Consider the following 22,855-nt stretch of genomic DNA (forward strand, 5'->3'; position numbering starts at 1 on the left):
AGCCCAAACTTCCCGGGCTCAAGTGATCCCGAACCTCCCCCCTCAGCCTCCCGAGTAGCTGGGACTCCAGACGTGCACCACTACGCCAGGCTCATTTTGTTTATTTTTTATAGAGACAGGCTAGTCTCCAACTTGTGGGCTCAGAGCGATCCTCCCGCCTCGACTTCCCAAAGTGTTAGGATTACAGGCGTGAGCCACTGCGTCCGGCTCAATGGACTCCTTCTTAAATGTGAGTTCTCCGCACACACTGGGCCTTGCTCACCTCCACGATTTAACCTCGCAGTTAAGTCCCTTTTCAAGGTTTTTATTCGTCCTTCAGCGAAGCGCTGTCAACACCTCCCTGCGTCTTTCCCTTCTTGAGCACCAGAGGGCGCTCCTCCGACCCGAGGAGGAAGCGACTCGGGCCAACCTGTCCAGGTTGTCCCACCCCTTTTTCCTTCCGGGCCAATCGTTAGTCAGAGTGGGCGGAGCCGCCCGCCGGCACCTGCGCGTTAAGAGTGGGCCGCGTCGCCGAGGGGTAGCGATGCGGGCTCCGGGGATGAGGTCGCGGCCGGCGGGTCCCGCGCTGTTGCTGCTGCTGCTCTTCCTCGAAGCGGCCGAGTCGGTGCGTCGCGCCCAGCCTCGGCGCCGCTACACCCCAGACTGGCCGAGCCTGGATTCTCGGCCGCTGCCGGCCTGGTTCGACGAAGCCAAGTTCGGGGTGTTCATCCACTGGGGCGTGTTCTCGGTGCCCGCCTGGGGCAGCGAGTGGTTCTGGTGGCACTGGCAGGGCGAGGGGCGGCCGCAGTACCAGCGCTTCATGCGCGACAACTACCCGCCCGGCTTCAGCTACGCCGACTTCGGACCGCAGTTCACTGCGCGCTTCTTCCACCCGGAGGAGTGGGCCGACCTCTTCCAGGCCGCGGGCGCCAAGTGAGTGTGGTCCCGGGGAGCGGCGCCCCTTCCCGGCTCGGGCGGCAAACAGGAGGTGGGGCTGGGCGGCCAGCTGGGGCGCGCAGCTGCCGGTCGCCCCCATGACCCCGGGGCCCGCGTGTGGCCTCCTGCGGCCACAGGAGTGAGCCTGGCACACCTGAGGAGGAGGAAGAGGTGCGTTTGACTGGGGACTGATAAATGAAGGTTCAGGGAGATGGCAGGCTGGGAAGCCCTGGGTATCTGCACCTGTGCACCGAGAGGGCTGAGTTAGGCCATACCTGATGTCCCTTCCAGATTGACAGCACTATCAGGACTCCAGGGTTTCAAATCAGTGGTGTGGAGCCTGGTTCTAATTCAACTGTGAACCTGGACAAGTCACTTCAGCCTCCCTGCAGCCTCTTCTATGGTTATAGAAAGGGGTTGTATAAGGATACAACACTTTGAGCCCTAATGTCTCTAAGAGGGAAAGAGAGGGGAGTTCTGGTGTGCAGTGTATTTGGGCAACAGTACAGATAGTCATTCGTTTGCTCCTCTCAATCCCTTTTACGTAGGAAGTGTCCAAGAAGGGTCTGACTCTCTCTCAGAACTGTTGGAACTTGGGGGTGGCTGGTTCAGAGAACAGAGTAGAGAGCGCTGGGGTGGGGATAAGGGGAGACCACGACCCATGAAGTTGTCAAGGCAGGGGCTTGTCCTGAAGGAGTGAGCCTTGAGAGCCCTGTATTGACAGATGTTAAGTCAGGGAGTGGTTACTATCAGCTTCTAGAAAGATTCATTCGGCTGCTGGGAGAGAAGTGGGTTGGAGAAGAGTAAAAATGGAGGCGGGGAGGTTTCCCCAGCCCCTGGCTTAGAGCAGTCTTCCATCCTTACCTTGGTTCCTCAGCCATCTTCCGGGTTTTCGTTTCTCTTGAACTTTGAATTCACTTGTACTAAAGAGAAATTACAACTGGCATTTAGTGTTTGCCATTAAATGTATGGGAGTATAAGACTTGATTAAGCAGAGGAAGTGTTTGTCTCCTAGGGGCTTTAGGGATCCATAACTTACAAGTGAGAAAAATTAAAATCTGGGAGATAACCTCTTTCCATGCCTTTTATTTCATGGATGAGATGACTTGCCCAAAGAGAGGAAGGAATATAATGTCCTAGACTCCAGGTCTCATGACGTCAAGGTTGTTTCCACTGCACCAGGGTCTGCAAACTGGCCAGAGGGATTGGCCCTCTGCCAGTTTTTTAAGGCCCATGAGGTGAGAATGGTTTTTACATTTTTAAAGGGTTGTAAAATGTTTTAAAGAAGAATACACTACAGAGAGGAATGTGCTCCCACAGAGCCTAAAATACTATCTGGCCCTTCAAATCCTGGAGTTCCCTACTCTGGCCAGTGATTGAACCATAAAGTGCATTACCTATTTTTCTGCCATAAAAGCAAATTAAATATTGAGTGATTTGGTTGTTATTTCAACACTTGCCTTTTCTCCCAGTTATTGGGTCTTTTGTCACCTCTATAATAAATGAGAGGCAATTTATGTAGGCTTGGTAAACCAAACAGCTTAGTTTTCTAGAAAGTTTTCTATTTTGTTGTTGTTGTTGTTTTGAAACAGTTTTGCTCTGTAGCCCAGGCTGGAGTACAGTTGCATGATCTCGGCTCACTGCAACCTCTGTCTCCCAGGCTCAAGTGATTCTTATGCCCCAGCCTCTCAAATACCTGGGACTACAGGCACACACCACCATGCCCGGCTAATTTTTGTATTTTTAGTTGAGATGGGTTTTCGCCTCATTGGCCAGGTTGGTCTTGAACCCCTGACCTCAGGTAATCCACCCACCTTGGCCTCCCAAAGTGCTGGGATTACAGGTGTGAGCTACCATGCCTGGCCAGCAAATGGCTTAGTTTTCCATTATCTGCCATTTCCAGTAGAGATCTTTCTCCTTCAGGGCAAAGAGTGAAAGAAAGTTAATCGTTCCTACCAGAGGTGTTGAAGAATCAGAGAGCTAAGGTGCACTTCTTTTCCCTTACCCACTCCTTCCTTCCCTCTGGGCCTCCTCCTTTGCTGGGGACTGAGGGTTGGGACTTCCTCAAATCTGCTTCCATTCTTGGAGCAATGCCCAAGGGGAATTGTGACTGCAGCAGCTTCCTGGATATCACTAATATAGTCACTGGTACAAGTACATTTGTTGTGGTCAAGTTCTTTCAGCCATTTAAAAAGCCTCAGGCATGCTGGGCAAGTTCATGCAAGTTCACTGCCCACTTCCTTTGCTCATGTGGTTTTGCTGTCCACAGGTATGTAGTTTTGACGACAAAGCATCATGAAGGCTTCACAAACTGGCCGAGTCCTGTGTCTTGGAACTGGAACTCCAAAGACGTGGGGCCTCATCGGGATTTGGTTGGTGAATTGGGAACAGCTCTCCGGAAGAGGTGGGTGTCTAGGGATGGTTACTCTGTTATCTCTTTGGATCTGGCTGTCAAGAGTTCTGTACCTCCTCTACTCGCGTGTGTTTTCTAGGTTTGCATATAGCAAGTAGCCTGAAGGGCTTTTGGCCTTCTACTCCTGTGTGTTTTCTAGGTTTGCATTTAGCAAGTAGCCGGAAGGGCTTCTGGCCTTTGAATTGGCAGTGTCTGATGCTTCACAGTTTTCACGTGACCAAAGGGGACACTATTAGAGAAGTTCATGGCCATGTCTGGTTAGATGAAGGATACCCAACGTAGACTACGATGCTACTTGATGTCCTGTTTGAGGAGTAGGCTGAGTGTCTGTATAAATCATAAAGTTTGATTGGAACACAGCCATGCCTATTCATTTATGCACTGTCTGTGACTGCTTTCAAGCTACAATTTGAGAGCTGAGATAGAGACCAAATGGCCTGCAAAACCTAAAACACTGTCTGGATCTTTAAGAGTTCACTGGTCGGGTGCGTTGACTCACACCTGTAATCCCAGGACTTTGGGAGGCAGAGGCAAGCAGATCATGAGGTCAGGAGTTCAAGACCAACCTGACCAATATGGTGAAACCCTGTCTCTACTAAAAATACAAAAATTAGCCGGGCGTGGTGGCGTTTGCCTGTAGTCCCAGCAACTCGGGAGGCTGAGGTAGGAGAATCACTTGAACCCAGGAGGCGGAGGTTGCAGTGAGCCAAGATCGCACCACTGCACTCCAGCGTGGGTGACACAGCGAGACTCTGTCTCAAAAAAAAAAAAAGAAAAAAGACAAAAAGAGTTTGCTGACTCCTGTCACCTGCTCAGTTGGTTTCTCAGCACTGTGCTTTGCTTATAGTCCTGCTGTAAACTCTGAGATGTTGATTAGATACGGACTTTAGGAGTCATGATTTTTACCATCTTTATTTAGTCCCTGGGTCATATGATGAAATACGTCAGTTGTTTTTTATCTGTGTAATTGCTTCTTGCATTATAAGGTTTTTGTAACACTCACCATTCTTAACCCAAAGCAAGCTTTATTCAATATGAAAATAGGTCATCAACCACATTTCATTTTGTGTATGTTAAGAACTATTAGTTTGGCCGGGCGTGGTGACTTACGCCTGTAATCCCAGCACTTTGGGAGGCCGAGGTGGGTGGATCATGAGGTCAGGAGATCAAGACCATCCTGGCTAACACAGTGAAACCCCGTCTCTAGTAAAAATAAAAAATAAAAAATAAAAAATAAATTAGCTGGGTGTGGTGGTGGGCACCTGTAGTCTCAGCTACTCGGGAGGCTGAGGTAGGAGAATGGCGTGAACCCGGGAGGTAGAGCTTGCAGTGAGCTGAGATTGCGCCACTGCACTCCAGCCTGGGCGACAGAGCGAGACTCCATCTCAAAAAAAAAAAAAAAAGGAAAAAAAGAGAAAGAACTATTAGTAAATCTTAGATAAATAAAGCGATAAACCTATATTCATTTCAACTGTGTGGAAAATGTTACTAATGATTATTTCTGAGTAAGAGTACTTTGCATATTTGATTTTCTATTTTCCAGTTTCTTTAAATATGAAATTTTATGATTGACAGGGAAGACATTTTTTAAAAATAAGGCTATATGGTTTTTTGTTTTGTTTTGTTTTGTTTTTGTTTTGAGACAGGGTCTCACTCTGTCGCCTTTGCTAGACTCCAGTGGCACAATCTTAGCTCACTGCAATCTCTTACCTCCTGGGCTCAAGCCATCCTCCCACTTTAGCCTCCCAAGTAGCTGGGACTACAGGCTCGCACCACCACACTCAGCTAATTTTTACAGTTTTTGTGGAGACAAGGTCTCACTATGTTGCCCAGGCTGGTCTCAAACTCATGGACTCAAGGGATCCTCCCACCTCAGCCTCCCAAAGTGCTGGGATTACAGGCATGAGCCACTGCGCCCAGCAGGACTATACTCTGTTGGGATAATTGGCTTAAAAGATAAAAGATGGTTTAAATAATATTTTGGTGTTAAGATATTTATGTATAAAAGGTAGTTATGTGTATAATCAAAAACACAGTAAACCTCATTTTGCTTAAGTGAATAGTGAATAATTTAAGGAAATGGTTTTGGATCCCATCCCTCTCTATATGCTCTTATGAGTGAGTGCCACTGAAATGAAAAAATGCTAGAACTGATTTTCCTTAAAATAAATTATTTGTTCTATGCTTAATGACAGTTGCTGTTCTGTTTTTCTGTTTAAGGAACATCCGCTATGGACTATACCACTCACTCTTAGAGTGGTTCCATCCACTCTATCTACTTGATAAGAAAAATGGCTTCAAAACACAGCATTTTGTCAGTGCAAAAACAATGCCAGAGCTGTACGACCTTGTTAACAGGTAAGACACTGAAATATTTTGGCCCTATGACTTTTATCAATGAAATCAGAGCTTCCTATAGGGTACCATTAAAGTGGAGGAGGGATAGGTATGAAAAACACCTAAAAGACATCAAAATAATAAAAAGTGGTGGTTGTATTAAGACAAAATATGTTCTTTCCTCCTGCCTTTCAGAACTTCTGTCATGTGGCCATATTGCCTTCTACATTGAAACAATCACACAAAACCCAGGATGGCAGAAAGTCAAAATTTTAGTTCTCTTCTTACATGCCGTTTTCCCTATGTCAGGACCCTGGAGAGGGGTGGTTTGGCATCGGGCAGATTTGTGTTTGAATTCTGGCTCCTGTTACTTACACGCCTTAAACAGAACACTCTCCTGAGCTTGATTCTCACTCTGTAAAGTGAGGATAATAATGCCTTCTTTGTAGGGCTCAGAATAGTATGTGAAATGTATCTGTCACGGTGCCTGGTACAAAGTAAGGCTGTTGTTATTACCATTATTCTTTAAATGATCACTTTCACTTAGGGATTTGTCACTAGTTCTTCACAATGTTTTATCCCCATTTGCCTTTCTCGAGCCTGGGGACTCATAGAGGACGGTAGACCCTTAAAGCTTCAGAGGCAGCTGCCTGGACCCTCACTTTAGAGCAAAGGAAAATCACCTTTAGCCAGGCGCAGTGGCTTACGCCTGTAATCCCAGCATTTTGGGAGGCCGAGGCAGGCAGATCACTTGAAGTCAGGAGTTCGGGACCAGCCTGGCCAACACGGTGAAATCTCGTCTCTACTAAAAAATACAAAACTTGGCCAGGCATGCTGGTGCATACCTGTAGTCCCAGCTACTCGGGAGGCTGAGGCAGGAGAATCTCTTGAACCAGGGAGGCAGTTGCAGTGAGCCGAGATCCTGCTACTGTACTTCAGCCTGGGCTACAGAGGAAAACTTTGTCTCAAGAAAAGAAAAATTACCTTGTATTCAGATTCTATCCAGATGACTTCTCTTAAGAAAATAGTAACAATTGTAAGAGACCATCAGAGACATGGACAGATTTAGAATTACTGAATCTTAGATCCCCACTCTTTTATTGTACTTGGCTATGTTGCCTTGAACAAACTACTTATCTTTCAAGATCTTGGTTTCTCTATCTGTGAAATGGGATAATAATATATCCTAGAATCATGAGAACTAATGAGGTAATGAGTTTAAATTGCCTAGTACAATTTCTTATACACAGTAAATCACAGACCATCTGTTATATCTTGCCACTTAGTGATCTTCCTAGAGTTTACCTGCCTAATTATGGAGTACAGTGGACAAATGGGCAGATTTGTATTTGAGTTCCACCTCCTGTTACTTACAAGCCTTGTCACGTGAAACAAATTGCCCTACTGAGCATCAAAGTCTTGCTGCTCAAATGAGAATAATAATGCTTACCATATAGGTATATACATATGTATTTATGTATATACACACAACATACATGCCTTATAGGGCTCAGAGTAATAATATGCTAAAGTACAAATGGGGCTCCAGTGGATTCCATAAATCCTTTACAGTACAGACTTTGGTAATTATCCACAAAAATGCATTTTATGAATAGTTCCAACTCTTAAAACATCTTCAAAGCAAATCTTAGTCTTATAGTCCTGAAGCACCATTTTGTTTCCTTTGCTTCCTTGAAACACCATTCTTTTTTTTTATTATTATACTTTAAGTTTTAGGGTACATGTGCACAATGTGCAGGTTAATTACATATGTATACATGTGCCATGCTGGTGTGCTGCACCCATTCTTTTTTTTTTTTTTTTGAGACGGAGTTTCACTCTGTCGCCCAGGCTGGAGTGCAGTGGCGCAATCTCGGCTCACTGCAAGCTCCACCTCCCAGGTTCACACCATTCTCCTGCCTCAGCCTCCCGAGTAGCTGGGAATACAGGCGCCCACCACCACGCCTGGCTAATTTTTTTGTATTTTTAGTAGAGACGGGGTTTCACCGTGTTACCCAGGATGGTCTCGATCTCCTGACCTCGTGATCCGCCCATCTCAGCCTCCCAAAGTGCTAGGATTACAGGTGTGAGCCACTGTGCCCAGCCTGCTGTGTTTGTTTTAAATGGTGGTTTTATTAGCAAACTGGTTTTATTAGCAAATGTTCCACATCCTCTGCACTGTGATAATTTTTATGCCACATACTTTCAAAATGAAGGAAAATTAATTTTAAAATATTTGTTGCAAAAATCAGTCCACAAGTCAAATGCAGTGATGTGCACCTGTAGTCCCAACTACTCAGGAGGCTGAGGCAAGAGGATCGCTTGAGCCCAGGAATTCGAGACTATAGTGCATTGTGATCATACATGTTGATAGCTGCTGGACTCAAGCCTAGGCAACATAGCGAAACCCCATCTCTAAAAAAAAAATGGTCCATAAGATTTTACTGTGAACATGTTCAGATAATAAACTCTGTCCTGATCACATGTCTTCCAGCTATAAACCTGATCTGATCTGGTCTGATGGGGAGTGGGAATGTCCTGATACTTACTGGAACTCCACAAATTTTCTTTCATGGCTCTACAATGACAGCCCTGTCAAGGTATGTGATTATATGATTTCTTATTTATCTCCTATGAAGAAAGAAAGTGCAAGGAGCCAAACTCTGGAGTAGACAACCACAGCAGCAGCAATAATAAACAGGAATATCAACATGGGGGCAGTAGGGACTGGGGCACTTAATGGATGTTAAAGGTTTCTCCTTTAATCTTCCCTGGCTCCCTTAGAGTATAAGTTTTCTTCTCCTTTAGTTTTTGTTTTTTTTTTTTAATTGAGACAGAGTCTCACTCTGTCACCCAGGCTGGAGTACAGTGGCGCGATCTCCGCTCACTGCAACCTCTGTCTCCCGAGTTCAAGTGATTCTCCTGCCTCAGCCTTCCGAGTAGCTGAGATTACAGGGGCCCGCCACCTGGCCGGCTGATTTTTGTGTTTTTAGTAGAGACAGGGTTTCGCCATGTTGGGCAGGCTGCTCTCGAACCCCAGACCTCTGGTGATCCGCTCACCTTGGCCTCCCAAAGTTCTGGGATTACAGGCGTGAGCCACCGCACCCGGCAATCTCCTTTAGTTCTTTACTTTGACAATATAGGTTTAAACAGTGGTAAATTTACATAGTAGACTAAAAATAGTAATTACAATTCCCAGACCACTACAGAAAAAATAAACTCTATTAAGCAAACAAATGTTATAAATGAGAAAACCACCAAAAAGATATTAAAACATATAATAAAATGTAAAGAAAACATATAAAAGACATACAGGCCAAGCACAGCAGCTCATGCCTGTAATCCCAGCACTTTGGGAGGCCAAGGCAAGCAGATGACTTGAGTCCAGGAGTTCAAGACCAGCCTGGGCAACGTAGTGAGACCTCATCTCTACAAAAAATGAACAAAATTAGCTGGGTGTGGTGGCACGGACCTGTAGTCCCAGCTACTCGGGAGGTAGTCCCAGCTACTCAGGAGGCTAATGTGGGGGGAGGCTGACGTGGGAGGATCACTTGAGCCCAAGAGGTCAAAGCTGTAATGAACCTAGATCACGCCATTGTACTCCAGCCTGGGTGACAGTGAAACCCTGTCTCCAAAAAATAAAAATAAAGAAAACATATAAGATATACAAAACCTACAAAATTAAATGGTAGGAATAAAATGCAGATGCCTACAATCCCACCTACTCTATGTTGATTTTATAGTTTAACTCTCAAGGGACACACTTACTTCCCTTATATCCAAATCCTTGGGGGAATGTTGCCTACCCAGTATGCCTCCCTATAATCAACACTATGAGGCAGTGCATAATGGCTACCCATTTACAGTTTGTATTTTAGCGTACTTGCAAAGTAGCGGAAACCCTAATCTTCACTGTAGCAAATTTCACGATTGTACATGTTCTAGATTTGTTGTGGATTTAAAAGGAAAATCTTAAGTGTAAAAGCAGTTTGTACTGAGGTACCTTGGTAGTTCATAAATCTCTAAGGGTCTTGGCCAGGTGCAGTGGCTCACGCCTGTAATCCCAGCACTTTGGGAGGCCAAGGCAGGCAGATCACGAGGTCAGGAGATCGAGACCATCGTGGCTAACACAGTGAAACCCCGTCTCTACTAAAAATACAAAAAGAAATTAGCCAGGCGTGGTAGTGGGTGCCTGTAGTCCCAGCTGCTCAGGAGGCTGAGGCAGGAGAATGGTGTGAACCTGGGAGGCAGAGCTTTCAGTGCAGTGATCACGCCACTGCACTCCAGCCTGGGCGACAGAGTGAGACTCCTCAAAAAAAAAAGTCTAAGGGTCTCATTGGGTCTCTATTACTAAGCTCAGAAAATGGGAAGAAAGAAAAAAACAGATTCTATATGATGCACAGAGACAGATTAAGAGTGGTTTTCTAAGGCCGGGCGTGGTGGCTCACGCCTGTAATCCCAGCACTTTGGGAGGCCGAGGCTGGTGGATCACGAGGTCAGGAGTTCAGGACCAGCCTGGCTAACACGGTGAAACCCCATCTCTACTGAAAATACAAAAATTAGGCTGGGCCTAATTTTTACATGCCTGTAGTCCCAGCTACTTGGGAGGCTGAGGCAGGAGAATGGCGTGAACCCGGGAGGCGGAGCTTGCAGTGAGCCAAGATGGCGCCACTGCACTCCAGCCTGGGCAACAGAGCGAGACTCTGTCTCAAAAAAAAAAAAAGAGTGGTTTTCTGGAACTTGATGAATGTTTGTGACCTCCCAGATGTGCAGTTCATCCCTAGGTAATGAACTCTGATGTGATGTCATATCGTAATTGTCTGCATATCTGTCTCTGCTAGTCTCTGCTGGATCGTTGAGGGCAAGAACTCTGTTTTATTCACCTTGGAAACTCAGTGTCTGCCACAGTGTGAGCCTCATGGTAGTTGCTGAATAAATAGGAAAAGTAGGTGGGTGTTGAACCAAGAATTCAGATTGTTAATACCCCATTTGTCTCTGAAATGGCGTCTATGTATATATGTTCAGGGTGTATACCCCTCGAGCTAGGTCGCTTGCTACGTGAGGTTACAGTCTAGTGTTTGTGCTTAAGGAGTATCACAGAAGGAAAAATGACTAGCCAAAGATGCAGGATTGGGAAAGGGAAGAAAATATCAACCCCAGTGCCATTTAAAAAGCATGACTAGCTAGACAGCCTGAACTTTTTTGGCTTTTTTTTTTTTTCTTTTTTTTTTTGAGAGGGAGTCTCGCACTGTCGCCCAGGCTGGAGTACAATGGCACGATCTCGGCTCACTGCAACCTCCGCCTCCTGGGTTCACACAATTCTCCTGCCTCAGCCTCCCGAGTAGCTGGGAGTACAGGCACACACCATCACACCTGGCTAATTTTTTGTATTTTTAGTAGAGACAGGGTTTCACCATGTTGGCCAGACTGGTCTTGAAACTCTTGACCTTGTGATCCACCCGCCTCAGCCTCCCAAAGTGCTGGGATTACAGGCGTGAGCCACCGCTCCCGGCCGGCCTCTCTTAAACAATAATTCCTAAGCAACCAGGACCTTCTGTGTGGGTGTGTCTCAACCCATCTTCACAATAGCTTCGCAGACATATGGGGACTGTAGATTCTCCTTCATTTCTACCAGGATTTATTGAGAGCCGGTGCCGTAGCATGCCGCTTGCTAAGCCTTGGAAATGCTGAATGAATGGTTTCTGCTCTTAGGGAACTACAGTCTGAAGAGAAAGACAGACATACAAACAAAGTACATTGTAGGGTGACCAGTATGATAGTAGAAGTATGTCCTGAGGTCTCCACAATCCATAGACACTGGTTCGAATGCCAAAGTGGAGGGTACTGCATTAACTTCTGTGGGATGAAGGAGTGCATGGTTGTGTCTGTCCTTGACAGGCTGAGTGTACAGGGAGCGTTCACATCACCTGAGGACTCTGAGAAAGAGGAGGTGTGGCAAGGAGACACCTTTATTCACTCTGAGCCAGAGTCTGGGCACACTGTCACTTTTATCCCTCCCTCTCAAACCCCTGTGAGGTGGGTGATATTTGCCTTTGGATTTTGTTTGTTTGGTTGGTTTTGTTTGTTTGTTTTTATAGATAAGTAACTAACTTAAAAGGTAAAGTTACCTGCCTAAGACCCCTTGACTACTAGGTGGTGGAGCCAGCTATGAACCTCAAAGCCCTTGATAATCTTGTAACCAGGTATAAACTCTGATATGATGTCATATTGTAATTGTCCACATATGTCTCCTCTGCTAGTCTCTGCTCCATGGTTGAGGGCAAGACCTCTGTTTTATTCACCTTGGAGACCCAGTATCTGCCCACAGTGTGAGCCCCATGGTAGTTGTTGAGTAAATACTTATTGAATAAGGGGGATGGGTAGGTGTTGAATGAAGAATTAGGATTGTTAATACCCCATTTTTCTCTGAAATGGCTTTTACATACCTGTTCTTGAATTGATCTTGAGTTGTCCTTTTCAATTCTGTGACCCATGATGCCCAGACATTGATAATCAAGTACCAGACATTGGATTGAACTAGTTACAAATAATGACTATTCTTCTATTTCTCTTTGGCACTTAACTAGCTTCCATAGGAGAAACTTCATACCAATGTGAATGACTCTAAAACAGGCAAGAAATGGGAATTTTTAACTTTTAATAAATCTCCTTTTGCCGTGATGAATTGAACATGGTTTCAGTTTTGTTTTTGTTTTTGTTTTTGAGACGGAGTCTCGCTCTGCTGTCGCCTAGGCTGGAGTGCAGTGGCACGATCTCGGCTCACTGCTACCTCCGCCTCCCAGGTTCAAGCGATTCTCCTGCCTCAGCCTCCCAAGTAGCTGGGACTACAGGCATGTGCCACCATGCCCAGCTAATTTTTTGTATTTTTGGTAGAGACGGGGTTTCACCGTGTTAGCCAGGATGGTCTCTTATCTCCTGACCTCATGATCTGCCTGCCTTGGCCTCCCAAATGGTTTCAGTTTTTATCTTGTATTGGCCACTCTGTTATAAAATATGCTGCATTTAACATTTACATTAAGATATTCCATGTATGATTTATCATTCTTCAGCTAAACCTTGAAGTAAGAAAAAGAATTTGCTTTTTTTTTTTTTTTTTTTTTTTTGAGTGGGATTGCCTTAAGACTTTTTTTTACCTAAGTAAGGTTGGGATTATATAGTTGGAAAACAGCCTGCCATGGGTTCAGATACCTGATTTGTAGTTCTTTTGAAACTGCCTAGGGGCATGGCCCCAGGCAGGTCCTCTCCTGTTCATTTCTCCTCTTATAGAATAAGTGATTTACCAGATGATCTTTAAAGCAAGCTCTCCCAGCCCTGACGTGTATCTCTGCAGCAGGGTTTCTCTACCTCAGTACTGTTGACATTTAGGGCTGAATATTTCTTTGCTGTGGGGGCTGTCCTGTGCATTGTAGGACGTTTAGTAACATCCCTGGTCTCTACCCACTAGATGGCATACCACCCCCGTTGTGACAATCAAAAATGTCCCCTCCAGAGCAAAATTGACCCCAGTTGACAGCCACTGCTCTAGACTAAGTTTCTTGCTTCCAAATAGAGCCTTACCAAAGTGCATTACATAAAGAAGTCAAGTGGTTTTACTCCTCATGACCAAATATTCTTTCCCTTCTTAGGATGAGGTGGTAGTAAATGACCGATGGGGTCAGAACTGTTCCTGTCACCATGGAGGATACTATAACTGTGAAGATAAATTCAAGCCACAGAGCTTGCCAGATCACAAGTGGGAGATGTGCACCAGCATTGACAAGTTTTCCTGGGGCTATCGTCGTGACATGGCAATGTCTGATGTTACAGAAGAATCTGAAATCATTTCGGTAAGAGCACCTTTGAGTTTTTTGTTTTTTTAATGAAATGGGGTCTTGCTCTGTCATGCAGGCAATAGCGCAGTGGCACGATCATACCTCACTGTAACCTCAAACTCCTGGGGCTCAAGTGGTCCTCCCACCTCAGCCTCCTGAGTAGCTAGAACTACAGGTGTGCACCTCTACAACCAGCTAATTTTTAAATTTTTTGTAGAGACAGGGTCTTGCTATGTTGCCCAGGCTGGTCTCAAACTCCTGGCCTCAAGAGATGTAGCCTCAGCCTCCCAAAGCACTGGATTACAGGCATGAGCCATGGCAGCTGGCCTGAGTTCACTATTTAACTATGGATCTCAAACCACTTTTTTTTATTATTATTATTATTATTACCTTCTAACATACTATATGATTGATTTTAATTATTTTTTTCCTCTTTTTTTAAATTTTACTTTAAATTCTGGGATACAAGTGCAGAGTGTGCAGGTTTGTTTCATAGGTATACATGTGCCATGATGGTTTGTTGCAAACTATCAACCCGTTATCTAGGTTTTAAGCCCCACATGCATTAGGTATTTGTCCTAATGCTCTCCTTCCCCTAGCCCCCACATTCCAACAGGCCCTGGTGTGTGATGTTCCTCTCCCTGTGTCCATGTGTTCTCATTGTTCAACTCCCACTTATGAGTGAGAACATGTGGTGTTTGGTTTTCTGTTCCTGTGTTAGTTTGCTAAGAATGATGGTTTCCAGCTTCATCCATGTCCCTGCAAAGGACATGAACTCATTCTTTTTATGGCTGCAAAACCAGCTTTTTTATGTAAGAGTGATGTCCAGCTTCATCCATGTCCCTGCAAAGGACACCTTCTCTTTTATGGCTGCAAAACCAGCTTTTTTATGTAAGAGTGATGGAAGTACTCTGGATAGAAGTGCAGGTCAATAGAACCCTTTTAAGGACATTGAATAGACTAACAGAAACCTGTCCTAGGGAAATAATCAGAGTTACACAAGAAAGTTGTGCAGAGGTCCTTCCCAGGATTATTTGTATGTATGTATGTATGTATGTGTATATTTATTTATTTATGAACGAACTTCACTCTGTCACCCAGGCTATAGTGCAGTGGTGCGATCTCGGCCTGCTGCAACCTCCGTCTCCCGGGTTCAAGCAATTCTCTGCCTCAGCCTCCCGAATAGCTGGGAATACAGGCACGTGCCACCATGCCCAGCTTATTTTTGTGTTTTTAGTAGAGACAGGGTTTCTTCATGTTGGCCAGGCTTGTCTCGAACTCTTGGTAACCATAAAAATGTTGACAAATTTAATATGGGTTAATGTTTAGAGCACTGAATGAAAAAACAGTTACATATTGGCTGGGCACAGTGGCTCATACCTGTAATGCCAACACTTTAGGAGGCCAAGGTGGGAGAATCCTTTGAGGCCAGGAGTTCAAGACCAGCCTGGCCAAAATAGAAAGACCCCATCTCTATTATTATTATTATTTTTAATAAAGTTACATATTGGCTGGGCATGGTGGTGGCTCACACTTGTAACTCCAACACTTTGGGAGACCAAGACAAGAGGATTGCTTGAGGGCAGGAGTTTAAGACCAGCCTAACCAACATAGTGAGACCCCATCTCTATTTTAAAAAATAAAAATAAGTGGCCAGGCACGGTGGCTGACACCTGTAATCCCAGCACTTTGGGAGGCCAAGGAGGGTGGATCACAAAGTCAGGAATTCGAGACCAGCCTGGCCAATGTGGTGAAACCCCATCTCTACTAAAAAATACAAAAAAAATTAGCCGGGCGTGGTGGCACACGCCTATAATCCCAGACTCCTGACCTCAGGTAATCCACCTGTCCTGGCTTCCCAAAGTGCTGGGATTACAGGTGTGATCCACCATGCCTGTCTGAATTCTTCAAATTCTGTGATGAATTTAAAATTTTCTCTATATAACCTTAGTTTTTCTGAGCTGCCTGGATATGTATAATACCTGTTCAAGGTCACAGTAAAAACACACACACCCAAATCCCACTCCAGAAGCCTTAAAGAATGTATCTCTTGGCTGAGCACGGTGGCTCACACCTGTAATACCAGCACTTTGGGAGGCTGAGATAGGTGGATCACAAAGTCAGGAGTTCAAGACCAGCCTGGCCAACATAGTGAAACCCCATCTCTACTAAAAATACAAAAATTAACTGGGCATGGTGGTGCGCACCTGTAGTCCCAGCTACTCGGGAGCCTGAGGCAGGAGAATCACTTGAACCCAGGAGGCGGAGGTTGCAGTGAGCCGAGATTGTGCCACTGCACTCCAGCCTGGGAGACAGAGCAAGACTCCGTCTCAAAAAAAAAAAAAAAAAAAAAAAAAAGAACGTATCTCTTTATAGCAGTTTTCCCAAAGGGGCAGCATGTTCATTTATATAGCCCAATGCGTAAGGAATGTCCTGAAATTCTCAGCTTCCCTGCCCACACCTCATGTTTCTGGGGCATGACCCTTCCCACTGCACTCAGCACCATGAGAAGTACAGTGTCACAGGAAATGCTCCATGGCCACTCCCTGAAATTCATGTTAATATAATATAGCATGATTTTTCATTTACTCACATGAGCCTAACCTGCTTTTATAGTGACAAAAATATATAGAGAGAGAGAATTTTTAGCTCAGGTGCGGTGACTCATGCTTGTGATCCCAGCACTTCGGGAGGCCAAGGCAGGCAGATCACCTGAGGTCAGGAGTTTTGAGACTGGCCTGGCCAACGTGGTGAAACCCTGTCTCTACTAAAAATAGAATGATATTAGCTGAATGTGGTGGCACATGCCTGTAATTCCAGCTACTCAGGAGACTGAGGCAGGAGAATCGCTTGAACAGGGAGGTGGAGGTTGCAGTGAGCCGAGATGCAGTTGAGCCAAGATCACGCCATTGCACTCTAGCCTGGGCGACAAGAGTGAAACTCCGGCTCAAAAAAAAAAAAAAAAAAAAAAAATTTAAAACAGCAGAGGATATTTAAAAAACAGAGTGTGCCCTAGATTCTTTTTCTTCTCTGTCTATTTTAAGCATGATGCCAAGCTTGGCATTCATAGCTAGACTTTCATTGTTTCTGTTCTCTCCAGGAACTGGTTCAGACAGTAAGTTTGGGAGGCAACTATCTTCTGAACATTGGACCAACTAAAGATGGACTGATTGTTCCCATCTTCCAAGAAAGGCTTCTTGCTGTTGGGAAATGGCTGAGCATCAATGGGGAGGCTATCTATGCCTCCAAACCATGGCGGGTGCAATGGGAAAAGAACACAACATCTGTATGGTGAGTCTTGTCTTCTGTTGTGTGTAAGAACAGAACAGTGCCCCATCCGGAACTGGTATCTCCTTGGGTCCACAGTGTCACAAGCCAGGCTGGAAGTTGCCTTGAGAAAATCCAGAAGGTTATTTTCCTATAAAATTTGTACCCCATTTGAGTTATGTCTCAGGCTACTTGGTTATCTTTGACTAGTGAAGGGAGAGAGTGGGTTTGGTGAAAAGGGAAGGAGCAACAAAGCATCAGTCAATTTATTGAGATTATTACCCTGCCCCCTAAAAATAGTAATAATGAATGCTTGGATTGTACGGAGCCCCATCCAAAATTCTTTCCATTCATACTTGGACTTCTGGATCTAGTTATTTGATCTTGGGCCCCATTTTTTCCACTGCAGAATGGAGTGATGATACTTTATAGTGTTGTGAGGATTAAATGAGATGAGTGTCAGGCACAAACTCAGTGTTCAATTAAAGGGAACTGCTTTTATTATACCAGAGAGCTTAGGTCTCTGGATCTAATCCCTCTATTAATCCCTCTGTTTTGGATGAGTTTCTGTTTAGTGGTTGTCTTAGTCCATTTTCTGTTGCTATAACTGAATCCCACAGGCTGGATTTTTATTTTATTTTATTATTATTTTTTAGACAGTCTCACTCTGTCACCCAGGTTGGAGTACAGTGGCAGAATCTCAGCTCACTGCAACCTCTGCCTCCAAGGTTCAAGCAATTCTCCTGCCTCAGCCTCCCAAGCAGCTGGGATTATAGGCACCCACCACCACACCCAGCTAATTTTTGCATTTTTAGTAGAGATGGGGTTTCACCATGTTGGCCAGGCTGGTCTCAAACTCCTGGCCTCAAGTGATCCACCTGCCTCTGCCTCTCAAAGTGCTGGGATTACAGGCATGAGCCACTGCACCTGGCTTAGACTGGATAATTTTTAAAGAATAGAGGTTTATTTAACTCACAGTTCTGGAGGCTGGGAAGTTCAAGAGCATAGCACCAGCATCTGGTGAGGGCCTTCCTGCTACATCATGACATGGTTGGGGATGAGAGTGGGCATGTCCACTCAGGTCTTTCTTCCTTTTATAAAGCCATCAGTCCCATCATGGGGCCCTACCCTGATTACCTTATATGATCCTAATTACTTCCCAAAGGCCTCACCTCTAAATACTATACCATCGACATATGAATTTGGGGATTAAGTTTCCATCATGAGATTTGGGAGATGCATTCAAACCATAGTAGTGATTTTCATCCTCTTCTCTAAACATAGTGAAATTTCAGAACAGGCTGGGTGCAGTCTCAGAAAAAAAAAAAAAAAAAGAAATCTCTGAACAACAAATTTGTCTTCATTGCATGTCTTGTCCTTGTTATAGTCTCTGCTATTTTCACATGGATTTGGAATAGAAAAGAGATTTGAATAATAAGGTAAATGGCTCTATTTATTTGCAGTAACTGATGTAGGAGATGATTTTTACAGACAACTTAACCCAATTGGTAGGGAAAATAGACAGTATCACCAGATAGAGTTTTATAGACTGCCTCCTTCCTGCATACCTTCATTGGTATTGAGTTATTGGTGCTCCCTAGTAACAGTGACAGACTCGAGGACTGGGATTTGGTAGATAACTGAAAGGGGAATGAGTGGCCTTGTGCGGTGCTTCATGCCTGTAATCCCAGCACTTTCGAAGGCCAAGGTGGGAGGATCACTTGAGCCCAGCACAACACAGCAAGTTGTGTTGGGCAACACAGCAAGACTCCATCACTTAAAAAAAAAGAAATTAGGCCCGGCACGGTGACTCACGCCTGTAATCCGAACACTTTGGGAGGCCGAGGCGGGTGGATCACCTGAGGTCAGGAGTTCGAGACCAGTCTGGCCAACATGGCGAAACCCCGTCTTTACTAAAAATACAAAAATTAGCAGGGTATGGTGGCAGGCACCTGTAATCCCAGTTACTCAGGAGCCTGAGGCAGGAGAATTGCTTGAACCTGGGAAGTGGAGGTTGTAGTGAGCCAAGATCACGCCACTGCACTCCATCCTGGACAACAAGAGCCTGGACAACAAGGCTTCGTCTCAAAAAAAAATAAATAAGGAGCTGAGTGCAATGGCTCATACTTGTAATCCCAGCACTTTGGGAGGCCAATGCAGGTGGATCACTTGAGGCCAGGAGTTCAAGACCAGCCTGGTCAACATAGCAAAATGCCATCTCTACTAAAAATACAAAAGTTAGCCAGGCGTGGTGGTGCACACCTGTAATCCAGTGACTCAGGAGGCTGAACCACAAGAATTGCTTGAACCCAGGAGGCGGAGGTTACAGTGAGCCAACATCACACCATTGCACTCCAGCCTGGGCAACAGAGGGAGACTCTGTCTCAAAAAAAAAAAAAAGAAAAGAAAAGAAAATTAACATTAAAAAGGGGAAAATGTATAAAGTTGTATATCAGGATAACAAGTCAGGTATCTTTGACAGTGTTGGTTCTGTTTTCCCAGGTATACCTCAAAGGGATCGGCTGTTTATGCCATTTTTCTGCACTGGCCAGAAAATGGAGTCTTAAACCTTGAATCCCCCATAACTACCTCAACTACAAAGGTAAAGAGGCTTAGTCAGTCCTAAGATGTAACTTTCTGTAAAGGAATTGGCAGATCCTTCCTTTCTTCCTTCCCTGCCAGGTTTCTCCCATATTCACACCTCTTTTAGACTGGCTTTCCTGCCCTGGCCCAGCGTGGCTGTTTCCCACCATAGTCAGCCTGTATTCTGTACTCATTAGTGCATTACCAGTTTGTTTCATTCCCTTTTGTTTTCTGCAGATAACAATGCTGGGAATTCAAGGAGATCTGAAGTGGTCCACAGATCCAGATAAAGGTCTCCTCATCTCTCTGCCCCAGTTGCCACCCTCTGCTGTCCCCGCAGAGTTTGCTTGGACTATAAAGCTGACAGGAGTGAAGTAATCATTTGAGTGCAAGAAGAAAGAGGCACTGCTCACTGTTTTCCTGCTTCAGTTTTCCTCTTATAGTACCATCACTATAATCAACGAACTTCTCTTCTCCACCCAGAGATGGCTTTTCCAACACATTTTAATTAAAGGAACTGAGTACATTACCCTGATGTCTAAATGGACCAAAGATCTGAGATCCATTGTGATTATATCTGTATCAGGTCAGCAGAAGAAGGAACTGAGCAGTTGAACTCTGAGTTCATCAATTGTAATATTTGGAAATTATCTACAATGGAATCTTCCCTCTGTTCTCTGATAACCTACTTGCTTACTCAATGCCTTTAAGCCAAGTCACCCTGTTGCCTATGGGAGGAGGTGGAAGGATTTGGCAAGCTCAACCACATGCTATTTAGTTAGCATCAGTTGTCACCAACAGTCTTTCTGCAAAGGGCAGGAGAGCTTTGGGGGAAAGGAAAAGGCTTACCAGGCTGCTATGGTCAACTCTTCAGAAATTTTCAGAGCAATCTAAAAGCGCCAAAATTCGCTATGTTTACAGTGATACTATTAAGAAAATGAATGTGATTCTGCTCTGTCTTTTTAAATATGATCAAATAAAAAATTTGTACATCACAATCATTTCTACCAAAAAAACATGGTATAGCTTTCTTTTCCTAGTTTCAACTTATACTGCTTATAGCTTTAAGATCAGTTTCTGGTTTGTGTGTGTGTGTTTTTTTTTAAGGAGATTTGCAAAATCTCCTTAATGCTGAACAAAAAATGTAATTCCTGTGTTTTTTCTGCTTCTCACTTCTAATACCATTCTTCTGAATTGACTACCAGTTCAGCCTCTTTGTTAGAGATCTAATCAAGTTTTCTATTTAATTTTTCCTTAATAGATATGTTTAGAAATCTTGTTTTGTTTTGTTTTGAGGCAGAGTCTTGCTCTGTTGCCCAGGCTGGAGTACAGTGGTGTGATCTCGGCTCACTGCAACCTTCACCTCCCAGGTTCAAGTGATCCTTCCTCCTCAGCCTCCCAAGTAGCTGGGACTATAGGCACACCACGATGCCCAGCTAATTTTTTTTTTTTTTTTTGTAGAGACGGGGTTTCACCATGTTGCCCAGGCTAGTCTCAAACTCCTGGGCTCAAGTGATCCACCTACCTCACAGCCTTCCAGAGTGCTGGGATTACAGGTGTGAGCCACCACACCCAGCCAAGTAGATATATTTAGAAATCTTTATCCAACATTTAAGGAATATGTGTTTTTCTCAAGCACATATGGAACATTTGCAAATCTCAAATATCAAAGAAGCAGCATCATATAAGCTATTTAGTGTGTCTACAATATAATTAAAGAACAATAACAAAAACTTGGAGAAGAAAAAACTGTGTTTGTAAAAGTTAAAATACACTAACTCATTATGTTACTGATTCATAAATTTATGGATTGTGCCATGAGATATAAAGAATTCCAAATATGTAGTTCTGGTGAGGCAAATGAAACCTGGTTGTGGAAGAAAAAAGTAACACTTACACTAGTGTAAGTAGATTAGCACAGCCAATTTTAATTAGATCACTTTCTGCCCAGAGTTAGAGAGCAAGCTGATGATGATAATATTGCTTATATGGTTCTTCACAGTCTTAAAGCAACTTCATGCACACTTCTAAAAAAAAAGAAAAGAAAATACTTGGAATGATAGTAACACTATATATTGAACCTTATAAGATGTAGCTTTAAAAATAAAAGTACTTCAGGAAAATACAGCGTTAAATGTTTATGTTAAAAAGAAGGCTGGAAAGAAGTAATGAAGGCCAGGTACAGTGGCTCACACCTGTAATCCTAACACTTTGGGAAGGAGAGGCGGGTGGATTTCTTGAGTCCAGGAGTTCCAGACCAGCCTGGGCAACATAGCAAGACCCCATCTCTACAGAAAATACAAAAAGTAACCAGGCGTGGTGGTGCACACCTGTAGTCTCAGCTATTTGGAAGGCTTAGGTGGGAGGATTGCTTGAGCCTGGGAGGTCGAGGCTGCAGTGAGCTGAGATGGATCACACCACTAGACTCCAGCCTGGGTGACAGATCAAAACCCCATCTCTAAATAATAAAATTTAAAAAGCAAAGGAAGTAAAGGGATGTAAGGAGCAGCAAGGATTAAACCAAACTGTCATTGTTCCCAGGTGATGAAACCGTCCACATAGAAAACCTCAAATAATATACAAATGAATTATTAGAATTAATGATAAGTTGTTGGATCAGAGACAAAAATCAATTACATTTCTACAGTCCAGAAACTAGAATACAATGAAAATATTCCATTTATCATAACCAAAGATATAAAGTAGCTAAAATGAAATTAGCAAGAGTTGTGCAAGAAGCACCAAACCATTGCAGCTCCAATGGCCCCAAGTTTCCAGCTTCCATTTCCCAAAGGAAGGGGATGCAAGGGTGACAAGATGGTGCCAGGCAGCCTCTCTCAGACCTTTCGGAGTTTTCTTGACCCAGCCTTGCTGACTTTTTAGAATGTGTTGAGCAAATCCTGTTGGGTGAATCCATGAAAAATTCCAACTCCTGGTGGCAAAATCGCAAAATTCCGGCCCTAGAAATGTTCTCAGATTTTTTTTTTTAAGACAGAGTCATGCAGTGGCATGATCTTGACTTACTGCAACCTCCACCTCCCAGGTTCAAGGGATTCACCTGCCACAGCCTCCCGAGTAGCTGGGATTACAGGCACGTGTATTTTTAGTAGAGACGGGGTTTCACCACATTGCCAGGCTGATCTCGAACTCCTGACCTCAAGTGATCTGCCCGCCTCAGCCTCCCAAAGTGCTAGGATTACAGGTGTGAGCCACTGCGCCTGGCCAAAATGTTCTCAGCTCTTAAATCTTCTAGAAGACACCAAATGTCTGGAGTGGTTTACGGCATGAATCCAGGATCATTTTTATAAAGAGGAGTAGAAGAACCAAGTCCTCAAAAATTTAATTCCAAAGTATGGCCCCAACACTATGTCTTCAATACGTCCAGTGTTTCAAGTGTACCCATGCTCTTGGGCATTATTCAATGATGGCAGCTAAGAAAACTGACAGCCCAACTCCTTTCAAAATCAAGCCCCCAATGTGTCCCCAACAATAATTCAATATTGTATCC

General features: G+C 44.3%; 1 protein-coding gene across 1 annotated transcript; it reads left to right on the plus strand.

Annotated features, from left to right (window-relative positions):
- The first annotated feature begins 452 nt into the window (after positions 1–452).
- FUCA1 (alpha-L-fucosidase 1) lies at positions 453–21,470 on the plus strand. Its single transcript, XM_016956298.4, has 8 exons — positions 453–912; positions 3,185–3,319; positions 5,549–5,686; positions 8,160–8,265; positions 13,312–13,512; positions 16,598–16,788; positions 19,267–19,366; positions 19,585–21,470. Exons 1-8 carry the CDS (start codon positions 524–526, stop codon positions 19,723–19,725), a joined length of 1,401 nt encoding a protein of 466 aa, XP_016811787.1. The 5' UTR covers positions 453–523; the 3' UTR covers positions 19,726–21,470.
- Positions 21,471–22,855: the final 1,385 nt, after the last annotated feature.

This window comes from Pan troglodytes, chromosome 1 (assembly GCF_028858775.2).
Source record: "Pan troglodytes isolate AG18354 chromosome 1, NHGRI_mPanTro3-v2.0_pri, whole genome shotgun sequence".
Taxonomy (NCBI): Eukaryota; Metazoa; Chordata; class Mammalia; order Primates; family Hominidae; genus Pan; species Pan troglodytes.